The sequence below is a fragment of the Leuciscus leuciscus genome (genome assembly GCF_965113295.1).
Source record: "Leuciscus leuciscus genome assembly, chromosome: 19".
Lineage (NCBI taxonomy): Eukaryota > Metazoa > Chordata > Actinopteri > Cypriniformes > Leuciscidae > Leuciscus > Leuciscus leuciscus.
The window spans coordinates 35,665,471-35,688,917 of record NC_138743.1 but is presented as its reverse complement, the minus strand read 5'-3'; the positions used below and the strand labels follow the sequence as shown (position 1 = coordinate 35,688,917).

Sequence of the window (23,447 nt, the reverse complement as noted above, 5' to 3'; positions counted from 1 at the left end):
AATGATACATTGTAGCATTTTTCAGGCGTTTTGGTTCCTCTTCACACCACACTGATCGCTCTGGTCCGGATCAGTTTATGAGTTGATACGAACCAAAATGCAGTCACGTGACAGCATCCACATCACTCGTTGGCCAGATGTGTCTTGAACGCATTCCCATAACTGCACCTCGATTGGTCAGAATTAACGTGCTGGAAAATTCCAACAGAACTCCCGGAAGTAAACAAAGAGGTGGAAAATCTGCCAGACAACACGCCGCTGTTTACTATGGAGAGACGACTGCGTGGATGAATGTATCCCTGGTCATATTATATCATATAGTTTGTCTACACCACTTTAGACAAACAATAATATTTGAGAATGAAGCGAGGATGCGGCTCGAAAATAATGCATTAATGCACTGCGCGTGGCGAAGGCACATCGCAAGTCACTTCAGGAGGAGGTGTGCATTAATGTTGCTAAACACTGACATGCTCATCATCCAAAAAAATTACCAACGATCCATCAGGTAATGTTGTGCCCTTTCTCTCTTTAAAATTGTTTTTGACAGTTGGGACATATGGTCATCATACCAAATTTCTATCAGGCTCCGCATCTCCTCACAACTCCAAGTTTGTCCTCGAGCTGCCATGCTTAAAGTGCCAACAAACATTTCTCCTCATCCCATAATGCACAGCGCAGCTGACTACGGCAACTGGTTTAGTCCAAAAATGCGCAGTTCTTTTGCAGTTGGTTCTGTTCGAGGTCGGATCACGTTCTCACCACAAACGAACCGCTCCAGAGTTCGTTTCAAAGCGTACCGAGATCACATACGCTTGTTTGGTCCACTTTTGGTGCGCGTACTGAGACCACGTACGCTTGTTTGGTCCACTTTTGGTGCGCGTACTGAGACCTCGTACGCTTGTTTGGTCCACTTTTGGTGCGCGTACTGAGACCTCGTACGCTTGTTTGGTCCGCTTTTGGTGCGCGTACTGAGACCACGTACGCTTGTTTGGTCCACTTTTGGTGCGCGTACTGAGACCACGTACGCTTGTTTGGTCCACTTTTGGTGCGCGTACTGAGACCTCGTACGCTTGTTTGGTCCGCTTTTGGTGCGCGTACTGAGACCACGTACGCCTGTTTGGTCCACTTTTGGTGCGCGTACTGAGACCTCGTACGCTTGTTTGGTCCACTTTTGGTGCGCGTATTGAGACCTCGTACGCTTGTTTGGTCCACTTTTGGTGCGCGTATTGAGACCTCGTACGCTTGTTTGGTCCACTTTTGGTGCGCGTACTGAGACCTCGTACGCTTGTTTGGTCCACTTTTGGTGTGCGTACTGAGACCTCGTACGCTTGTTTGGTCCACTTTTGGTGCGCGTACCGAGACCACATACGCTTGTTTGGTCCACTTTTGGTGCGCGTACTGAGACCTCGTACGCTTGTTTGGTCCACTTTTGGTGCGCGTATTGAGACCTCGTACGCTTGTTTTGTCCACTTTTGGTGCGCGTACTGAGACCTCGTACGCTTGTTTGGTCCACTTTTGGTGCGCGTACTGAGACCTCGTACGCTTGTTTGGTCCACTTTTGGTGCGCGTACTGAGACCACGTACGCTTGTTTGGTCCACTTTTGGTGCACGTACCGAGACTAGGGGTGGCACGGTACATGAAAAAACATCCGAACCGTTCGGTTCGCTTGTCTCGGTTCGGTGCGTGTGTGCGTCGCGCGGTTCGCACGGTTCGACGCATGCGCAATGTAGCCTTGTGCCCGTGCTACTGCTAATACAATGCTAAATCATAAATCAGACAAATGTAGAATAACATTACAATGTCCAGCAATCGATTTAAATAGTACACTGGGTTTACTTAGAAATTTAATGAGATCAACTCCACTAGGCTATATGTTGTTTTTTTCACGTGAATAAATAGGCTACATAGATCGACTGTTCCACGTACCGGTATGTACTTTAATGGTCCAGTGGCAGAACTTGCCAAGCGTGTCAAAGGTTCTGAGTTCTAATCTGCACTCGTATATATTTTTCTTTTTCATCAAAACCGATTATGTTTATCAGCGGTTGTATATCAAGCAGGGACAGATTTGTATGAATTTTGTTTTGTGATTTCATCGGAACGAATAGAGTAGCCTAGAGTCTCCTCAACGGACTGAAGCGCGCGTCTGAGTGAAGAATGTGCGGCCGCTGCGGTGCGGTGTGTCAGCGCCACTGATCGCAACGGCAACGAGCACTTTGATCACTTGATTAAAAAAAACACATTTCAGCGCTAGATTGCTTCTTATTTAACAAACGAACGAAACGAATACTTTGCTAGTTAACTGGAAATGTTTTATTTATTTGTATTGGTACATCCGTGCTGGGACATAATATCAACCCTGGCAAAAAGTGGTGACAAATAACTGTCCGACACAGCCCACGGGAAATGAGAAGCTGCGTTTTGCAAACACACCCCATTTATGAAATAAATTAATTAATAATTAGATAATTCAGCTATATATCATATGCTGAAGTAAATTTTTGGAGTGTTAAAGATTAAAAGAAAAAAGAACAACAAGAACCGTACAGAACCGAAAACCGTGACCCTAAAACCGTGATACGAACCGAACCGTGGGTTTTGTGAACCGTGCCACCCCTAACCGAGACCACAAACGCTTGTTTGGTCCACTTTTGGTGCGCGTACTGAGACCACGTACGCTTGTTTGGTCCGCTTTTGGTGCGCATCCGAGTGCGATTGCAACATTCACACCTGCCCAAACGAACCGCACCAATGGGAAAAATGAACTCTAGTGCGATTCAACCGAACTAAATGAGGCAGGTGTGAAAGCACCCTAATATTCCTACCATTGTTTGTGTCATTCAAGTTAATTTATGACAGCTTCTAGGATGCGTGTGCCGTGTAAAGTGTGAGTACCAAACAGCATCTCCAGTAGCTCCCTTGAAAACCAGACCAAAACGTCATATGCACCCTTGATTATAGGATTGTCTAGTAATATATTATCGCAGAATTGCTGTATCGATATCGTGAGCCGTGTATCATATCGTGAGGTGTATCACACACCCTATTACTGAGCACCTCAACCACATGGAAAAAAATCAATAAATCATTGAGAGATCCAGTGTCATGAAAATAGCAAACATGTCAAATCCAGTGATGACTAGTTTAGTCCTCATTGTAAGAAAACAGTATCATGTAAACACTCTTTCCATGTGAACTGATTATTATTTGCCGTCAGATTTGCGGTTGGACCGGACTAGAATCGTTCAACACTTCCACCATCTTAGATTGAGATGCATCTTATTAGACGGCTAGCGAGGCAGACGCACAGCATCAGCTTCGGCCGTGTTTTGCCATCTGGCATCTAATCTTGTAAAGCCCAGAGATACTTTCGTTTCTGGTGTTCAAACACAACATCTTTGCCTTTCGAACACACCACATGGCACTGAACACCCCTCATCCTACTGTATGATAAGTGAGAGCTTTAGAAGAGGAAACCGAGGAAAAGGCTGATTTGGGAGGCACTTTTTAGATGTCTGTAAATAGTAGTGGGGTCTCGAGTGGTAAATGCACTCGGTGCGTCAGCACCACTAAATGCACCAGAGCTCCCCGGGGTCCTGATGTTCTGCTTCATTTGGCAGTCTCTGGCCCAGCAATACCGAATGAACTGCACTTATTCTAAAATACCGAAGCTCTTTGTGTTTTCTTGATGATTTAGGCTTAAAGTTTCCTACCGGTTCTTACACTCCATTCCTGTTGTGATGATTTGTGGCCTCGGGGATGTAGAAGAAATGAAAGCTAATAGTCCTGTCTTTTATTTTCCTTATTACACTCCTGGATGGATCGTGCCTGCTGTTAGTGTTATTTTCACGCACTGTTGGAGCTGTTTTAGCCCCTGGTTCACTAAAGGAAATATGCAAATGAAGTAACAGTGCAAACACGCCCATGAAATTAGTGCCGAATGTAAATTTCACAACATAATTCCTCTTAGCAGACTAACACAGCAGACAGCTTGATGTTTCTGTGAGGCTTTCAGTTCTTCTACACCTCAGATGTATTGAAGAAGGTCAGTGAGATCATGTGTGGATGATCCCAGTATATGGTTTGCAGCAAAATGCTACTCTATTAGATGGTCTCTGCTGTGTCAGAACTGTGGTTGTTTGATATATGTGTTTGCTTGGCTCTGCAAAGATATCATCAGATAATGTCATCTGAGACCTACTTTTACTGTTGCTGACTGCTGTTTACAACTAATCAAAATAGACCATTTCAATGTATTGATTATTCACGTGGTTTTCGCTCTGCACATTTTGTTTGTCTCTCTTATCCGACACAATCGGTTCAGTTCACGGAGCTATTTCCCAAAGAGCTGTTCCCAAAGATCTGAATCAGATGTTAGATGAGGAAGACATGCAAAGGCCATGTTCACACTGTCAATCCAAATCCGAATATTTGTGCATCCGATTGGAATATAGGGGTGTAACGACACCCTCATGTCACGATTCGATATACATCACGATACTGAACTCACGATACGATATTATCGCGATACTCCAAGACATATGATAAAAAAATACACTGTTGATTAAAATTTACATTGTGGGTGTAAATGAATAAGCTTGGACCCAATGCACAGGACAATAGAGACGCCAGAATAACAATATTCATGATTTTGAAGCTGAAAATACAGAATTATTTTAGATGAATATGCTTGAACTCTGTCACTGACTAGATATTTTTAAAATGGTGTAGGACACTTTTTACTGAAAACAAGACATTTGGCATTATCAGGACCCACAAATATTCCCCCATTGCATTATTATACATTATATTCAACATTAAATATTGTAGTTTAATGTAGTACTGACACTAAACTTGAATTTTTTCACACAGTAATTTTCATTGTGGGTAAATTATACACAGTACATCATTTCACTATCCACAATATTGATGGATTTTTGTATTGCGATATATTGTGACACGATATATATTGTTACACCCTTAAAATCTGATCTAAATTAGTGACTGTCCACATTGTGTATCGCAACTGTTCAGATCCGATTTGTGTGTCCCGACTCGAGGCGCTCTTTCGTTTTCTGAAATCTCTGCATTGGTTTCTATGGTAATGATGAAAGTCACACAAACCACCCGAAATCCGATCAGAGCCGTCAGACTGAAACTGATTTCCAGAAATATAATTTGAATAGGATTTCAAACCACATATGAATGTAGCTCGAAAAGGATTTGTAAATATCGCATTTCGTAAGAATTTTTGCTGTTCACACTTGCTGAATCTGATAGGATTTCAATTAGATTTGCATGAAAATCAGATTTGTACTGACAGACTGAACGTAGCCTAGAGTAGTGGGTCTACAGGACCAGGACTGAAAACCACAGGATTATTTAAATGTGATGCTTGTTTAAATGTACTTTTAATTCACTTACTGCCATGGGAAGCTTTATTATTACTTAAAAGTCAGTGATTTCAACAAACCACTAACCTTATGTATTAAACGTAATGTAACTTGTCTCACATCATCCATTAAATATAGTAAAGTGCACTAGTGTAGGGGGAGGGTCAGTTCTTAATGCATAAATTATTGTCATTTTGAACAATTATGCCAAAACACTGGAACATATTATAAAGGGTTTGACCATGTTTATGTGGGTTGGGTGTAACGACAAATGCAAATGCTTTATTGAAGGAAGCAGCAGCTTTATGTTTGGAGCAGGACCGGTGTTAACATGTTCACAGATTTGTTTTTCTAGTCATACAGTAGGTTTTTTTTTTTATATATATATATAAATGTCCACATTTTCATGTCAGCATTTTGTCAAGTCATAATCATTTTAGACAGTTTTACTCAATTCTGCCAAATTTTTAAGAAAGTAATGTTTTAGTCAGCAAAAATATTAAACTGTAATAGAACTATAACAAAAAATAGTGGCTTATATACACTTCTATTCAAGGTTTGGGGTCAGTAATATATTTTTTTAATGAAATTTATGAAATTCATAATTTTGACCAAAAGTGACCATAAATACTTTTACAATGTAAAAAAAAAAAAAAAAAAAAAAATCTGTTTCAAATAAATGTTGTTCTTTTAAATATTATTTTCATCAAAGAATCATGGTTTCAACAAAAATATGAAGCAGCACAACTGTTTTCAACATTGATAATAATCATAAATGTTTCTTGAGCATCAAATCATCATATTATCATGATTTCTGAAGGATCATGTGACACTGAAGACTGAAGTAATGATGCTGAAAATTCAGCTTTGATCACAGGAATAAATTACTTTCAAAAATCTATTACAATATAAAACAGTTATTTTATATCATTAAACATTTTCACAGAATTATTGTTTTTACAGTTTTTTTTTTTTTTAATCAAATAAATGGAACGTTGGAAGAGACTATTTTCAAAACCATAAAAAAAAAATCTTACAGAACTCAAACTTTGGAACGATAGTGTATGTCATTTAAAGATAATGTATATTTTTCAAAAACGGCTTTGCCATAGCTTATATAAGTGCTTTTTTATACAGTGCTGTATTTATTGCCTCAAGCACGCCTGTAGAGCTGTGTCTGCGGACGTGAATCTCACATTCAATTGTGCGTTTGTTGAGAGTTTTGTGCTGTAACTTTTCCAAGTGATTAGACTTATTTTTCTCCTGCCAGATTGTAACATGGGTGGAAAAAACCTTCCGACACTGAAGGAGGTGCTTCAGCCATATCCAGAAAGCAGAACATCATAAAGAGCTAGTGCAGTAAACATCCAACAACACCTCATAACCACATAGAAATGCCCTAGTCGTGTCATTGAAAAGCACCACTGTCAAGTCCCCCTGTGGTCAATCATTTTATCCCTTAAAACTCATCTTTGATCACCAAAATTACGTAATAAAAAAATTCTTCATGCCTTAAAATATCTTTAATGTAACTCGACATCCTTGCCTAATTTAGTATTCGCGGTTCTATGAATATGCAAATGAGCCCCGCCTCCACTCACTCGCTCAGCTCAGAGATCCACTGGTTGACGATCACACATTGATCTGATTGGTTACAACGTAGTTTGTGACGTTAGAAACACCAGCGATTTCAAAGCGTGTTTTTGAGACTGTCTTTGGTTCACTGCACTTTTAAGGAGAAAATACTTATGAATTTACACATGGTTTGTATTAAAGCACATTAAAAACACCACATAGACATATAAACAACATTAAAAGCTTGATTTTCACCACAGGGGGACTTTAAGTTAACATTTGTTAACATCTACTGTTAATTCTCCTTGTTTGGGATATAAAATGTTTTCTCTTGTCGGTTGTGTGTGTGTCGTGGTTCGATTAAACCAAATGCTCAGTATGGCACTTCAGAGCTCTGGCCAGATGCCCAACAGACCAAACCACTGCGAGTCCTCGGTCATTCTCTCAGATCCAGCGCATCCACCGTGACATGGCCATTCCTGTTACACGTCCTTTGAAAATTTTTTCAAAAACACATTTAGCACACTGAACGACATATACACCAGAGTATCGTGTAATAACATAACGATACAGAATATCAAGTCAATGCACACAGGCTTTCAGGAGAGATAAAGCCTGCAGATCTGATGGGTTGAAGACATCCGTTGATTTGTCCACACACTCTCAGGATACAGGTCTGTGTGTTTCCTGTGGAGATGAGTGAGTGACAGTCTGCTGCAGATTCTGGCTTTGTGGAGCTCAAGGCTTGTTGTTTCTGCCACAGAGTCATGGTTCACGGAGATGAACATGACGTTTCTGTTATTTCTGACGTGTAGCAGATCTCTGGTAAGAGTCCGTCCCATCCCTGTCGGTGAACCTTAACCTCAGTTTGACACATCTGGCATATAGTGTCATGACCTATTAAATGAGTATCTTTATGTAACCAATGCACCTGTCATTCTTTCTTCTGCTGACATTAAGCCAATTCCCAATCTGAGCCCATTCCCCCAATCGGAGGCCATTCCCAATCGGAGCCCATTCCACACATTTCCACTGGAGCAGAAAATCGACTCCAAGTTTTCGTAACAATATATATTTTTTTTTATGTTCTCAAAAAGCATGTTATTCGTAAACAAATACTGCAGTGTGACATTTGTTTGTCACAAAATCATTTACATTGTCATAGGAAACAGAGGAAATGGGAATGGAAGTGCTAGTTGTCTTTAATGCTGACATTTCTGCTTATCTAATATGATTCACCTTTGAATCTTATTGGGTTAAATTGCTTTTTCTCATATTGTTTCCATTATTCTGCCAGGCTCTTGATTTATAGAAGCTTTGGTATATTTTCTGATGTGGAATGTGTACGTCTGGAGAGTCTGGAATATAGACGAGCGTTTTATTCCTCAGTTTGAGTCTGAGAGTCAGGCTGCGGTGCGTCTGCTCCTGTGATAGGGAACTGGGAAATTGGAAAATTGCAAATAAGATGTAAAATTTATGGTGGCTGGTTTTGGAAGATATCTGCTGCTAAATTATATCTCGCTCTTTGGCGTCCCTCCGTCTACTCTCATCTCTTCCCCAAAAACCTACCTTTTATGTTTATATTTGTGGACACATATTACAAGGTACATTTACAGATTGAGGAGAAATCACTTTGGTAACACTTTCTTTAAACCATACTTATAATGAATTATAGCTCCATTTATACGTATTTATAAAGACTCATTAGGACCTATACTGCATTATAAGAACAGTTGCCAGATATAACATGCATCGCTTTTTCAATGTGCATGTTCATAATCCATACGCTGATTTATAAGGATGAATTAGTCGGTCATATGGTTCCATGAATTTAATTATAAAATGCAACCTGCACTGCTATTATATTATAGTTATAATGACTTTTTAGTCATTCAGATTTATATCTGTCACATAAGTATTACCTATATGGTCCCGCTTTATATTGCGTGGCCCTAATACCTGTGAACTGACATGGTAACTACATGTGTACATACTATGTAACTACAGTGCAAGAACACATTGGTGCATAGTATCTAATATTTGTGTAACTACACATATGTAACAATCCACAGAATGGTATGTGTAAGTACACACGTGTAACAGGAACAACAATTTGTATTTACACAAGTTGCTCCACTTCCACATGCAATCTTAAATACTGCAGTTACCAGTTTGGATATACATTTATTTAATTTCCAACCATGTCAGTCTGTTAAAAGCAGATTTAGTTTCACAGTGGCAGAGTTTTTCTATTTTGTATTATTTTATTTTAGGCATTAAAGGACCCAGCTGCAGGTACACTAAAGTTTTACTAAAGCATCTGTTACACTGTTAAGTGTAATGTGTATCAATAAACACTGTTTAGCTTTTTTTCTCTTTTTGCAGTCCTCTATACTTTATTTACTGAGAAGTGATCAATGTTTAATACTTGGTAATTTCACCCATGCAAATGTTAAATGACTTTTAAGTGGGAAGTTCTTGTGAAATTATCATGTAACGCCACTGATGGTACACAGCAATTACCTTAATAATTACACTTTATATTAAGTGGACAGTTCCTGCAGAGTTACCATGTAAGTACAGTTAATATAGTGTTACACAGATGTTTAGGTTTTGCATATTACACAGTAAGTGACCGTTTTACACTTTATATTAAGTGGACAGTTACCATGTAAGTACACTGGTATCACAAGGAGAAACTGTAGTTGTAATTCAACATTAGTCCTGCCAGTCATAAATACACAGTATACACATAGGAATCATCGTGGTTTCCATAAAGTTTCAGTGTATATCCAAACTGGTAACTGCAGTATTTAAGACCGCTTGTGGAAGTGGAACATCTTGTGTAAATACATATTGTTGTTACAAAATGTAGTTACATAATTCCTAATTAGGGCCATAATTAGGGCCACTTAATATAAAGCGGGATCAAATATATTGTTATCATTAGCTGTGTTGTGTTCTTATACATACTTATTGTGAATGATAAGCCATCAGTGATGCATTGATAGAGGTTAGTAACTGTAAGTAAAGTGAAAATGTAGGATGCAATTTTCCTAAAGCAAATGTTTAAGGAAGCATGAAGCTGTTTCTCGTTATACTTTTTAAGTTGTTTACTTGTAAATGTAACGAATGGACAATAATTCCTATAATAAAATAATGGGAAAAACACAGAAATCATTAATACAAATAGTTTTTAATGTCTATACTAGCAAAACACTACAACAATATTTTTTAAATATAATTCCAAACTGCTATAAGCAAAAGATTTTAACAAATCAAAATTACCATTCATTACCTCTAATGCAAACTTTAGCCATTAGATACATAATTGATAACTAATTTGTACAGCAAACAAGTGTCTCTGGAACTATTTTATATCTGATCATTTATAAGTCAGTGTATAGTGGATTATGAGCATGCACAATAAACAAGCAAATGCATGACTTATAAAGAATTATACAAATAACATAAATGTAACTATAGGCTAACTGTTCTTATAATGCAGTGTAGGTCTTAATGAGCCTTTATAAATATATTTATAGAATAGTAATTCTTATAAATAAGTATAAATGGGACTATAACTCATTATAAGCATGGGCTTCATAGAAAGTGTTACCATCACTTTTAATTCATCATAAAACATGCATGATTTGCATGGATCATTTGCAGGATATATATGGAAATACAGTCCGTCGTGCATCAAATACAGAGTAAAATGAGTCACTCGTTCCATTACAAAGTGACCCGAGAGAAGCTTCCTAAAGAGATAAGATCGGGAACTGGTCAGATGTTCTGTTCCACTGGACGTGTCTTCTAGAGATCGCTTCAAATCCATTTGATTAACCGAGTCTCAGCCTTTTCTGCGGCGTTAAGTGACGAGGTGAAGCTTTGGTTTAGTCGCGGTGACGTGGATGGGATCCCATCGGAGCGCTGCGATGTGTCCGAGACCGGAGAGCGTTATGCAGAGATGTTTCCATGGAGACGGCTGGCTCAGTCGTGATGGGAAGAGAGAGAGCTGGATTATATCCAGAGCTCCTGATGCACGGATACACACGGCGTCTGTTCCTGCAACACGTTCCCTGATCGCACTTGAAGGGAACATATCAAGATAAATCCAATTTCCCCTGATCTTTTCAAATACAAGGTTTCTGTGCACTGTTAGACATAACGTTTAAGCTTCCCAGTTCACCCAGAGACCTACACACTAAAGACAGTTTGACATTTTGAGTTTGATGTTAAGAAATGGGGGAATATCCCTTATGAGGGTTTTTACAGTGACAGGTCATTTTGAAACCAAGTGGGAATACAGCAAATTGTGATCCCAAACTGTGAAATTGTCATTGGTCATCTAATGCCTATATCAGAGTCTGCTGACACAAAAGTTTGCGACGTTTGAAATCAGTGGATTTTCAGGTTTGTAGGTTTCTTAACTCAGTGTCCTCTTAGAAGAGACATCATTATCATGTGTTTGTCCACGCTGACAGCGAAAATGCCACGTGAAGTGTTTCCATTCAAAGTTACGAATGTAACTTATGTGTAAAATTGGACTATTGAACACATGGGATGGAAACAGTCCTTTATTTGCAAATGTTTTATGCAAGAGAACAAAATCGTCACTTCCTGGGAAATTGGCACAAAATATCTGTAATAAAAATGGAAGTTGCCGCATTTGGGGAAGAAACTGTAGCTTTTTTTTTCTTTTCAAATGAATTGTATCTCAGAGCGGCAGACTAACCGCAATAAACGCCGTCATGTTCTCCTGCGTTCGGATGTTTGGAAACACAATCATGTGACACGCTTCTGGGAGGAATTAAACCAAATCATTCTGATGACAGACTTTGACTCAGGCGTTTCAGAACCACTAAACCAACATTTGAGATGCTTATCATGCTTATCTTATCAGATACAAAAATGATCCACCTCATTTTTTATGCACATTTGGAATTGGTGTTTCCATCCATTTTTATTTATTTTTATTTATAATGTGATATCCCACATTGCACATAAAAACATTGGTGGATGTAAACATAGCTTGTGTCTGGGGCTGGATTCATTGAAAATCTTGTTAAGAAGTTAAGACATTTCTAAAATGTATTTTTAAGGTTCCCTGTAGTCAATAATTGTATCCCATAAAACTCATCTTTTATCACCAGAATTACATATGTAAACTTTTTTTTTTTTCAGTGAAAAAAATTCTTCATGTCTTAAAATATCTTGAATGTAACTCGTGTAGAGACAATGCATATGCAAATTAGCCCAAATTTACTTGCCTTAATAGCTTGAATGCTATCCCTCCTCCACTCACTCACACCAGCTCAGAATACCTGATCTGCTAAAGCCCAAGTTGATCTGATTGGTTACAATGGAGTTTGTGACGTAGAGAACCAGGGCGATTTCAAACCGTGTTTTTGAGACTGTCTTCAGTTTTAAGGAGAAAATACTCCGCAATGGTGTCGACTTATGAATTTGCACATGGTTTGTCTTAAAGCACATTAAAACACCACATAGACACGTTAACAACATTAAAAACTTGATTTTCACCACTGGGGGACTTTAAAATAAATTCTGAATAGTTTGTAAGAAGTGCAATTCTAGAACAAATTCTTTAGAAGTTCTCAAATATTTAATAAGAACATTTTTTAAGAAAAATTTTTTTTCCCGCATTTTTGCCAAAGACTCGCTGATCAACTCAATGAAAAACACCTCAATGACTGTCTTTTTGAGCTGCCATTAGATTAATAAATCATAATAAGTGCGCACACCATTTGCCCCTCAGCTTTCTGACGAGAGTTGGTTGCCTCTCTAGTTTTCCTGTGCACATACTCTCCTGTGTGCTGAGCGCTGCTCAAAATTATACTGTAACAATTAAAACATTAAAAACAAGACTTTTTCGTAGAGTTGTTACTGAATTTCGAGTTCAGCAATAAGTCCCATCACGCATGATCAACGTTCACATTATCGTTCATTGGTGAATCAGACACAGGAAAAGAAAGTTCAACACTCTTACTTCAGCAATAAAAACAAAAAAATGAAACACATGTGATGTTTATTTAAAGTTACTTTTGCTTATTAGAATGGTTGAACTGGATCATTGAAGGTCAGCAGCAAAGACTTAATAAAGTGATATTAAATACATAAAGTATATTTGTATTCTTTAAGACATTAATTGCAGCAGGTTTGCGTAATATTCTGAGTTTGCATGTGAGGGATACTGAAGTGAGATGAGTAAATGCTTACATTTTTAGTCTATATCTACAATACCCATCATGTTCACTCAGCGCACGCAACACCTCTGCATTTACTCATGATTTCTCTCAGCATGGGGACAGGAGAGCTGTCAGTCAATACATGGGAAAACAAAGTAACTTGCGTTACTTATTTGACAAAAGTAACATGTTGTACACTGCATTACTTTACTAGTTACTTGGGAAAAGTAATCTGATTACGTGACTCACGTTACTTGTAATGTGTTACCCAACACTGGTCAGATTACTCATGTTCCTCCCTTGTAATAGTGAATCATTTTATTCCTAAAGCCTGGAACACACCAAGCCGACGCAGACGAACTAGCGCTGATGAAAGCCGACTGTGTTGTCACCTCGCGTCGGGGTAAAAAGCTGCACTTGAACACACCGAGAGAACTACAGCCGACTGTCAGCTAGAATGCGCGTTCTGCGCCTGCGTGTAAATGAGTAACTGTCTATTTCTGCAGATATATTCGTCTATATTCGTCATTCAAAAAGGGAAACCGACGCTGCCGGCTGCAGTTACACAAACCGTAAACAAAGCAGTGTGTGCTTACCGTTTTGAATATCAATCCTCCTAAACACTGTCTTTATTCCACTCCTCTCGTGTTAATATTGAAATATTCGCCAAGGAACACTCAGATAAGATGACATATCATTAGAACAGCCTTCTATCTGTACCGTTTTGACTTTGCTCGCTATTTTGCTATTATTCTCGTGCACTGACTCGGTCACTAAGCTGAACAGCCAATCAGAGTTCCCTCTTTCACCGACGGCCCGACGCCGATTCAACATGTCGAATCGGCCGTTACAAAGCCGACGAGGACCAATTTCAGCCGACGGTGCGGAACACACTGAGAAGATTTAGTCGGCCGACGCACGGAAACTGCCCGACGGCCGACCGTCGGCTTGGTGTGTTCCAGGCTTAAGAATTGTTTGTGAATCCATGTCCTGTCACTTGTTATTTCCCTTGGTCGTGGCTAGTTAAGACGTGACAGTTGTTTCATGCCTGTTTAGTACATGATGTAAGCTGCAAAAACATCTCGTCCTGAAGTTTGTCATCGTAACCACATGTACACAGGACTCATTCAGTATTAAGCAACATAGGCCACTCTGTAATGAACTACACACAGAGGTTTGCTAATTATAATCCAGGTGTCATGTTCATCTCAAAGGTGCGGTACAGAAACACAAAAGTGCGAGAAACCTTGACTAACATCATGAGAGCACAACTGTACAAGATACCTTTCAAAAGTAGTCGTCAGATATATTAATATAGATGAGTAATAGTGTTATTCAACCACAAGGCTGAATAACTGACACGATGACGTAAAATCGGGGTTGCAGGGTTACATCTTGTTATCTTCTGGCATTGCAAATTACAACTGGAAAAGCCAAACTGGATTAATCATCTTATTAATTGATTTATTTTAAGTGTGAAGCTAGTCATGTGGAAGCTGTGACTGTGTGATGTGTTTTTCAGGGTCAGCCCGTGGGTCAGTGTGACTTTAACAGACGTCTGCTGTGCATCGAGAAGGAGATCATCTCCCCACGGTTCGAGAAAATGAAGCTGGGACAGATTGATAAAGCCAGCGAGCCCTTCAGCGTCAGGAATAAGCCTTTCTTCGACATCCACGCTGCACGCAAGGTATTCATGCCGAACCGTCTGTACTGGCTCTGTGTAGTGTGTGTGAAAGGGCATGTGAAGACCACTTAAGAGTCCATGGTTGAACACATATACTATAGGGGTTATTCACATTAGTAACCTCTTTAAACTAGCAACCATCCTATCTGAACATCTCATGCACTCCTCCATTGCTACAGTCGCTTTGTGAAACTGTATTCTCTGCTTTGAATCCGTTTGTGAGGTAAAACGCACTGTAGCCGTGCAGTGCACAGGTATTCTTCACTGAAAGCGTCTCTCTGATGCTCTCTCAGAAGTTATCGGAAACTTTTGAAGGTCGCCGCTCAGAAAACACAGAATAATCGAATGAATAGCAGCACCTGTTACAGTCTGAAGCGCTTGTCTGGTTATTCCTCTGGTGTAATGGTTAGGTTCTTCTGGCAGTGTCCGGTGTACTAAAGACTGTATTCTCTTCAAACGTTAGTCCGGCTGGGACATTCACCATACAGACAGCTCTCAAAGTGCAGACAATTGACAACAAATTGCAATATATTCTGTATTGTGCCCGTTTCAGTTCATTTAAACGTCCATCCTGGTTCTCGGGCCGACAGCTCTTCGTCTGGCTCTGGATGTTGGCCTTAAGGAGACTGGTTCTGGTGATGGTCTGTAGGGGCTCTGTTATTGATCTGGGTCTGGTTTTGACTTCAACTTTAATTGACAACTCGGCTATTTCCAGTTCAAACTATTGAACATTTCCACCCTCATTGCCCAGGAGAAAAGATTCAGCTCATTTAACACACACACATGTCTGTCCCCTATACGAGAACTGGCTGATAAACGATCGATATTTATCAGAAAATAAATCCACAATATTGATGATACATTTTTGAGACGTATTCGATACAATATCTAGACGTTCAGGTGCATGTCCCTGAGAAGTGTGCATGTTCTGCGTGTCTCAGTTTGGTCTACTACACCAAAACACACACGTGACGCTTGTGGTGTTTCATATGAACACACTCTTTATCTGCAGAGCTTCTTCACCAGCATTTCATCTTTCAGTTGATTGTCAGATACACACAGAAACTCAAAGTGTTGCTACAATTCAGTAGCCTGGATGCCAGCCGAACTTAGCCCCGCCCACAAAATTTTTAGGTCGGGAAGTTCGGTCTGGACTCGCTCCGTTGAGGAGCTATTATGCCCGAACAAAAATTGTTCGGACCAATCAAATTGTCAGGGCGGGCTTTATACGATGATGGACAGATGAGCAACGTAACGTAATCATCCACGTCACCAATGAGCGCTTGGGTTGAATTCGTTTACAACACAGATGACTGCCGCTGGAGAATTGTTATTTCACGAGTTCACACTTACAAATAAGTCAGATAGAATAAATGCATATTTGGTATGCTGTTTGAGGAGAGGCCAAAGTGCTCCCCCCGTATTCCAGGCTGTGGAAGAACAGGCCGAGAGTGAGTGGAGGGATGCTGAAAACTGTCAAGGAGTGTTAGGTGAGTTGACAAAGTGAATAAATATATGCTTCCTCTCATGCTGATAGTGTAGACCAGACGGTCATTGTTTGATGACAAGTTGATTGGATTGATTATTTGAACGTGCTCCTCTCGAACTTTGTTTATAAAACATTATGTGTAGATTCCGCCATCGTGTCTGTTATAGAAGATATCAACAGCGCATTGATTTTAAAAGAGGAACAGAGAACCACGATCAAGACATTTGTCGATCGGAAACATGAATGAAAAACATACGTCACTTACTCCGATGCTCTGATTGGTTATAGGTCTATCCAATTGAGTGCAGAGGCATTTTCCTTCCTGGTTCCGTTGAAACACGCCCCATAATCAAAGCTCAATGGAGCAGTATCAGACTCACATTCTGACTAGAATCTGAGTATGACGACGTCAGGCTAACAATTCAGTTTAATTTGAAAAAATATGACAGAAATATTTTATTGTTGTACAGTAAATTGTACTTCTCAAAGTAAAAATAATAATTGCTTGTAAATGTCACAATTATATTCAAATAAACGCCACATAACACATTGAATTAAATGTTCAATTTTGAAGTAGAAAGACTGAAATTGGATTATCTTCTTTTATTTACCTCTTTAAAAAGTCAGTTTTTGCAGTGTTCATGTTCTCTTGTGCAGCTTATTTGGCAAAATAAATGCAATTACATTTTAAAAGACTGATTGCATTGTTGAAGTTTTATGAATTCATTTCTTTAGACCCCATTGTCATCTGCAGAGACTCAGAGGCACTTCACCTGCATTTCACTCTCAGATACACACAGAAACTCAAAGGTCTTCACTACAACTCAGTTTAATTTAAAAAGAAATTACAGAAATATATTACTGTGCAGAAAATTGTTCTTCTCAAAGTAATAATAATAATTGCTTGTAAATTTCAAATCAATTCAAATAAACGCCACATAACATTGAATTAAATGTTCAATTTTAAAGTAGCAAGACCGAGTACTTTCTAATCTTACCAATAATCTTTTTCATTTACAACCTTTGAAGAGTTTTTGCGGTGAACATGTTTTTGTTTATTTTGCAATTACATTTGAAAAAAAAACTGCTTGCATTGTTGAAGTTTTATGAATTCATTTCTTTAGACACCATTTTTTGATGTTACATTTGTATTAAATTATAAAGCACAGAATGCATAAAAATAGATGAATGTCAGATTTCAAAGGTAGCTTATGCTGTGGAGTTTGCTCGTAAACACATGAGTTATGGTTATATTCATTCTCTTTTTTTAAATGTATTTGTTGAACTTAAAAAAAAAAAAAACACTGTTACATGACATTTACTTATAACATTAATAATGAAAAGTAAATAAATAAATAATAAACATAAAAAAGTGAAAAAGAAAAGAAAAAATACAAGTTTAAAATAAATAGCAGAGTTCTTGACAGCACTTCAGTAGATACTCCACATACCAGTGCATTATCTTCCTTCAAGCAAATATGTGTCAGTAAGTGCCCACTTATTGTCCAAAAAACAAAACAATAATGCCTTTTTCCTGCTTTCTTACAAAGGCCTTACAGTTCAATATTAGGAACATCAGACAATTATCGGAGCGTTCCTGCTCATGTCTATGAGGGATAAGTGGATCATTTTCTGTGAAATTAACATGAGAAATTTCCTGCAAGAAGAGATTCTCACCCGATGATCGCAGCAGCCGCTCTGTGGCCACATTTCATTCTCTGTTCATTGTTCATCATGAATACGTCTGGTTCCTCTGTGCCCCGAACACTCGCTGGATGTGTGTGTGTGTGTGTGTGTCTCGGCTTTGTCTTGTTCGGGGTCTGATCTGAAGATGAAGTCTTTCGGGATGAAGTCATAATGACAGACTGTTGAGAAACTGAGAGAGTGTCATTGTTGAAGTCCACAGCCGTATGATGTGCGGATAAGAAATGGAAAATAGAGGAAGATTCCCATCAGAAATCGGCACAGAACGGCATCTCTACTGCGGACTACACTCAGGATCAAAGAGCTTTTGTCCAGGAGGTCATCCGTTCATACACTCACGACTCCCTCCATCATCCATGCCACTTCTTCCCTCCTCAGCAGAAATGATCTGCTGAAATCTAGGTCATAAATATAGCAGCTTGTGAATAACAATCTGTGGTCAGTGTGATATGAATACATGATGAAGATATGAAATGCTCATTGTTTTGAAAGCTTGAGGCGCAAATGCAAACAGCTCTGCGTTTAATTGTACGTTCAGTTGCAGATACTAAACGTCCTACATTAGGTTGCAAATTATTTGTGCATTAGTGAATTGAATTATGGTATTTCTCATACATTTATACGATTATCTGACAAGCGCAAGTGCTTGCCTTTGTGTGGTTTTGACATTTTTCCACCATTGTATATGTGGCATTAAAGCCCTGCCAGCACAAACAATGCTTTTTCCATAAAAATACAATTTATTGCAGCAAAACCCATCTGTGCGCTAGACACAAATATCCAGTCACTAATTGAGTTATAATTATTGCATATTTATGTGCATCCTGTCACCATGAACTGGCCTATCAATCATCCTGTCAAGGTTAAAAATCTTTCCTGTCAACATCCTGACACTTTTCTCTCTCTCTCTCTGTCCTCCATCCATTATTCCTCTTTAATTTCATTGATTTTCAGCCACTAGACAATGCTCTTCCGACCTCTGTTCTGACATTCTCTTGAGAGAAAAGTCATTTTTATTCTCAACCATTAAACTCATGTGGCATTTAAACACAATTAAAAACTGATGAAGTGCCGTCAAAAAGGAGACGTTGCAGATCCGAGGAGATAAAGCTTAATTCTTTCACAAGAAATACCTGGAAGTACACTTTTATTCATTTTGATTGAATGATTTAAAGATGCCCTCTATAAGGTCGGGACGGATGGGGGGTTCAAACAAATCAAACGAAATGTGTAACATCTAAATAATGAGATTTATTTCAAATTACATGTTCTTATAATAACACATATTCTAATTTACTGGCCTTTAAAACAGTTTCATAACGGAGTTTTTTTGGTTACACTTTATTTGAAGGTGTCTTTGTTACAGTGTAATTATATATTAAGTACTGAGTAAATATTAAGCAACTACATGTACTTACTATAGGGTTAGGGTAGGATTAGGGTTTGGTTGAGGGTTAGTTGCATGTAATGATGCATAATTTACTGTTATTACTACAGTAAGTACATGTAACATATGTAACAAGGACACTGTAAAATAAAGTGTTACCGTTTTTTTTTTTTTACTCTCTGTACTTCGTAACTAACTTACCTGTAGTTAACATCAAGCTTAATGTTGCTATATATTCATATCTTTAAAAATAATTAATATATTTATTGAGTAAAAAGATGCCTCCTATAGCTTTAGTGGTTCATCAAACCCTTCAGCGCTCCTGCATCGATGTAGAATCCTTATGTCAAGTCACACGATTGGCTACTGCTGTTGTTAAACACATGATTGTCACAATTATCCACTAAAATTATTGCATAACAGCCCCACAAAAAATAATATATATATATATACTGTTTTGTATATATACTCAGGGGTGAGGCCAAAAATATTTAAGGGGGGTGGGCCTTCATAAAACAGGGTGGGCAAAGCGTGGAGGATGAAAACTGTACGCCAAATTACCAAGAACAAATATAACGCACAGTTTCAAGTTCAAAGTTTCCAAACAGCAACAACCTATAAATAAATGACACTGTAAAAAAATGTCCACTTATTTCAACTTAAAAACGTAAGTTCGGTTGCTGCTTTAAATGAGGTATAATCAAAATGGGCTGTAAAAGTCATTTCAGTGTCAATTATATTAAAACTGACTTCAAAAGTTGAATCTTGTATAACTTTATAAAAGAACATTTAAATGACTTAAATTATTTTAATGAGTTAAAGTAATGTAAAAACATATAACTTAATGATCATATTGTTTTTTACAGTGCATGACAAACACAATAAAATGGCTCTTTCCTGTTTTGTTTTTAAGTATGTCAGTATGAACAATATATGAATTAATGTTTACACTTTTTAAAGTATAAACAGTGAGAAAAATGTGTGTACTTACCTTTCAATGTTCTCCTGCAGTATTAGTCTGAGCCGGCGGGACTTGCGGTTGAAAACAGTGATGATCTCATCATAATCAAGTGTCAGTTCACGGTAAAGGAGTCACCGGGATTCATTGATAGACTGGGTTTCTTAGCAGTACAATTTGGATTTCCAATTTAGGCTTTTTAAAATATCAGCTGATTGATATTTGCTTCGCCATCTACAAATTCAACTCCACAAACGCGCTAATCTTACTATCACAAAATGTACAACTGTGCGTCGTAAAGAAATGAATCATATTTAACTGTTCATATAAGACAAATGTATGATATGCACCTTTAGAGAGAGGGAAAACTAGGAAATCGCCCGCTATTGACCATGGAATCTTGATTTTAATAATTCTTTTAACTAAATCAATAAAGTTATAGTGTGATAAGACATTTCACAATTATAGCTGCAATTCTGGTTTGTACTCCTGCTAGTAGTTCTGAAGGGTTGGTTGAAAGAAACAAACAACGAAAGAACAAATGAACGAACAACGTAACAATATTATATAACAAACAATAACGAAACAAAAATTAAATTAAATGACAAAAAGAAACTAAATAATAAAAGAAAATTAAACAACAAAAGAACAAAAATGAAAGAACATGAAAAATAATACAAATGAAAACAATAAGAAAAAGATAAAACGAAGAGAACAAAACAAAATAGAAAATAATAACAATAATAATGAAAAGGAAGAAAATAATGAACGAGACCAAAATGAACAAAAGAGAAATTAAACAATTACAAAAAAGGAATAATTGTAATTATTTTATTAAATGATAGTAGTCCTGAATCCACCACCTTAACTTGTGTAGTTACCCTCTTTTTTCGGCCGGGCACATATGAAATGGGACTGTAAAATAAAGTGCTACCCAAATCATACAGAAGGAACAAATGAAAAAAAGGATAAAGAAAGAAAAATAGAAATAAATAAGAAACAAAAAGGAAGAGAAGAAAGAAAGAGGAGTGAAAACACGAACACCCTGTTCCTCAGTGTCTCAGACTCGTCCCACACGTTTGCAGCGCTCAAAGCCAAGCTTTCATCTCACACGCCCCTCGGAAACAGTTTAGCGGGAGTTAATGATCTCATTAAGAGCTGATGTCCTCATTAAACAGGGTGGGATGTGGAAACTGGCCTCTTACCTGAGCAGACTGTGTGAAGACTGCGTGTAGAGGAGCTTTGAGGACGCTTGACTGCAGACTCACTGACTGACCAGAATCTCAATACGCCGTCCAAGCCTCTTTCAGCAGCAGAGCGGACGTGTCTCAGAGAGATTAAAGGAGGAAATAAGGCAGCTAATGTGGAGTGGAGGGTCGTGCTTGATCTCTCTGCTGCTGGAGCCCTGTGTGCTGTGCTGAAATAACAGTCCCTGTGGATTATGGGTAAGGTCGTAGAGAAACACAGATTATGGGTAATGAAAGAAGTCGAGGGTTTTTCTATTGAACAGGGTGATATCAGTGTGGGAGACCTCGTCTGAGTCGTGAAGCCAAGATGGACGACACAGATCCGCTTAAACTCAGACAGGCTCAAGGTCTTGAAACATTTATGAGAAAGGAATTCATTTACGGCAGCCGCTCTATAGACAGGGTCACGCTAATGAAAACGGCAAATCCCAGAGCTCTGCCGCCTTCTCACACTGTTGTTTCTGTCGTTTCTCTACACTTCCCCTTTATAATGCATTGTTTACATATGATATTGGACGCCATTTCTCAAGGATGTTCTGCAGAGTCAACATGAAATCAAATTGGACTCTTGTTTGCTTTATTATAGTGTTTCTGTTGTTACTGTTGATGCGTCAGTGCAGATTAAACAATGCCCGTCTTTTTATCAGATCCCAATTGATTCCCAATGGATCAAATAGTTTTTTTAGGAACATTTAAAGGCTTCAATCACCCAAAATGCTGTCGTCCTATAAGTCGTACTCGCCCTCATGTCATTGCAAACCCATAAGACTTTTGTTCATCATCTTAACAAAAATTAACATTCTTTTAATGAAACCTAAGAGATTCTTGTCCCTGCATTGGAAGTTCACTCACCCAAAACTTTGACACTTCAGGACGTTGTTTGACAGTTCATAAAGGTATGGTAAATGATCGCTTTATATAATGAACAGATTTGATTTAGGCTTTTATTCACGTATAAACATTGATAAACGCATACATAAAGCACTCAAGGATGGTAAACAGAAGCTCAACCGTACTTGCTTGATGTATGAGAACAAACCTCAATAGTTCCTGCACATCAAACAATCTCATTACTGCTTCCTATTTGATGTGCTCTATGGGAATTGATCAATGTTCATTATATAAAGTGATTGTCTCTCTTCAGAAGAATTGGTTAGACTTGAGTAGACTTAAACAGCTTGATTCAAATGGATTACTTTTACAATCTCTTTATGAACTTTTTGAAGTGTCAATTTTGGTGGATTGGACATTCAATGGAGGGACAGCAAGTCTGTGTTTCGAAGATGAACGAAGATCTAATGGTTTTGGAAAGACATGATGGTGAGTAAATGATAACAGAATGGTCATGTTGGGGTGAACTTAAAGGGGTGGTTGAGTATGATTTCACTTTTCTAACTTTAGTTAGTGTGTAATGTTGCTGTTTGAGCATAAACAACATCTGCAAAGTTACAACGCTCAAAGTTCAAAGCAAAGAGAGATATTTGCTTTTAAAGAAATCATTTTTTAAGGACAACAACAAACGGCTGGTAGAGACTACACGACATTCCTCCCGGGTTAGTGACATCACTAACCCTAACATTTACATAAACCCCGCCCCCGGAACACGATTTATAGATTATCAAGACAGAATATGCTAATCAACGATGAAGATAACTATACATAAGCTACATAAATTCATCAACTAACCATTCAGAAATGTTCTCTACATGTTGTCACTTCTTCTCGAGTCTCTCCATTATTGTCTGACTCCAGTTTTGAACATAAACATTGAGTGAGTGCAAGCTCTTGAAGCTCCGC

At 38.3% G+C, this 23,447-nt stretch overlaps 1 protein-coding gene and 1 long non-coding RNA gene across 3 annotated transcripts in view; one reads left to right on the top strand and one right to left on the bottom strand.

Moving 5' to 3' along the window:
- rngtt (RNA guanylyltransferase and 5'-phosphatase) overlaps positions 1 to 23,447 on the top strand; it is a 116,204-nt gene that overhangs the window by 48,871 nt on the left and 43,886 nt on the right. Inside the window, exon 11 of the mRNA XM_082147934.1 lies at positions 14,704 to 14,868. Coding sequence (XP_082004060.1) covers positions 14,704 to 14,868 — 165 coding nt within the window. The remainder of the gene's footprint in view (positions 1 to 14,703; positions 14,869 to 23,447) is intronic.
- LOC309482568 overlaps positions 1 to 23,447 on the bottom strand; it is a 97,835-nt gene that overhangs the window by 31,951 nt on the left and 42,437 nt on the right. The gene's annotated exons all lie outside the window — the stretch shown is intronic.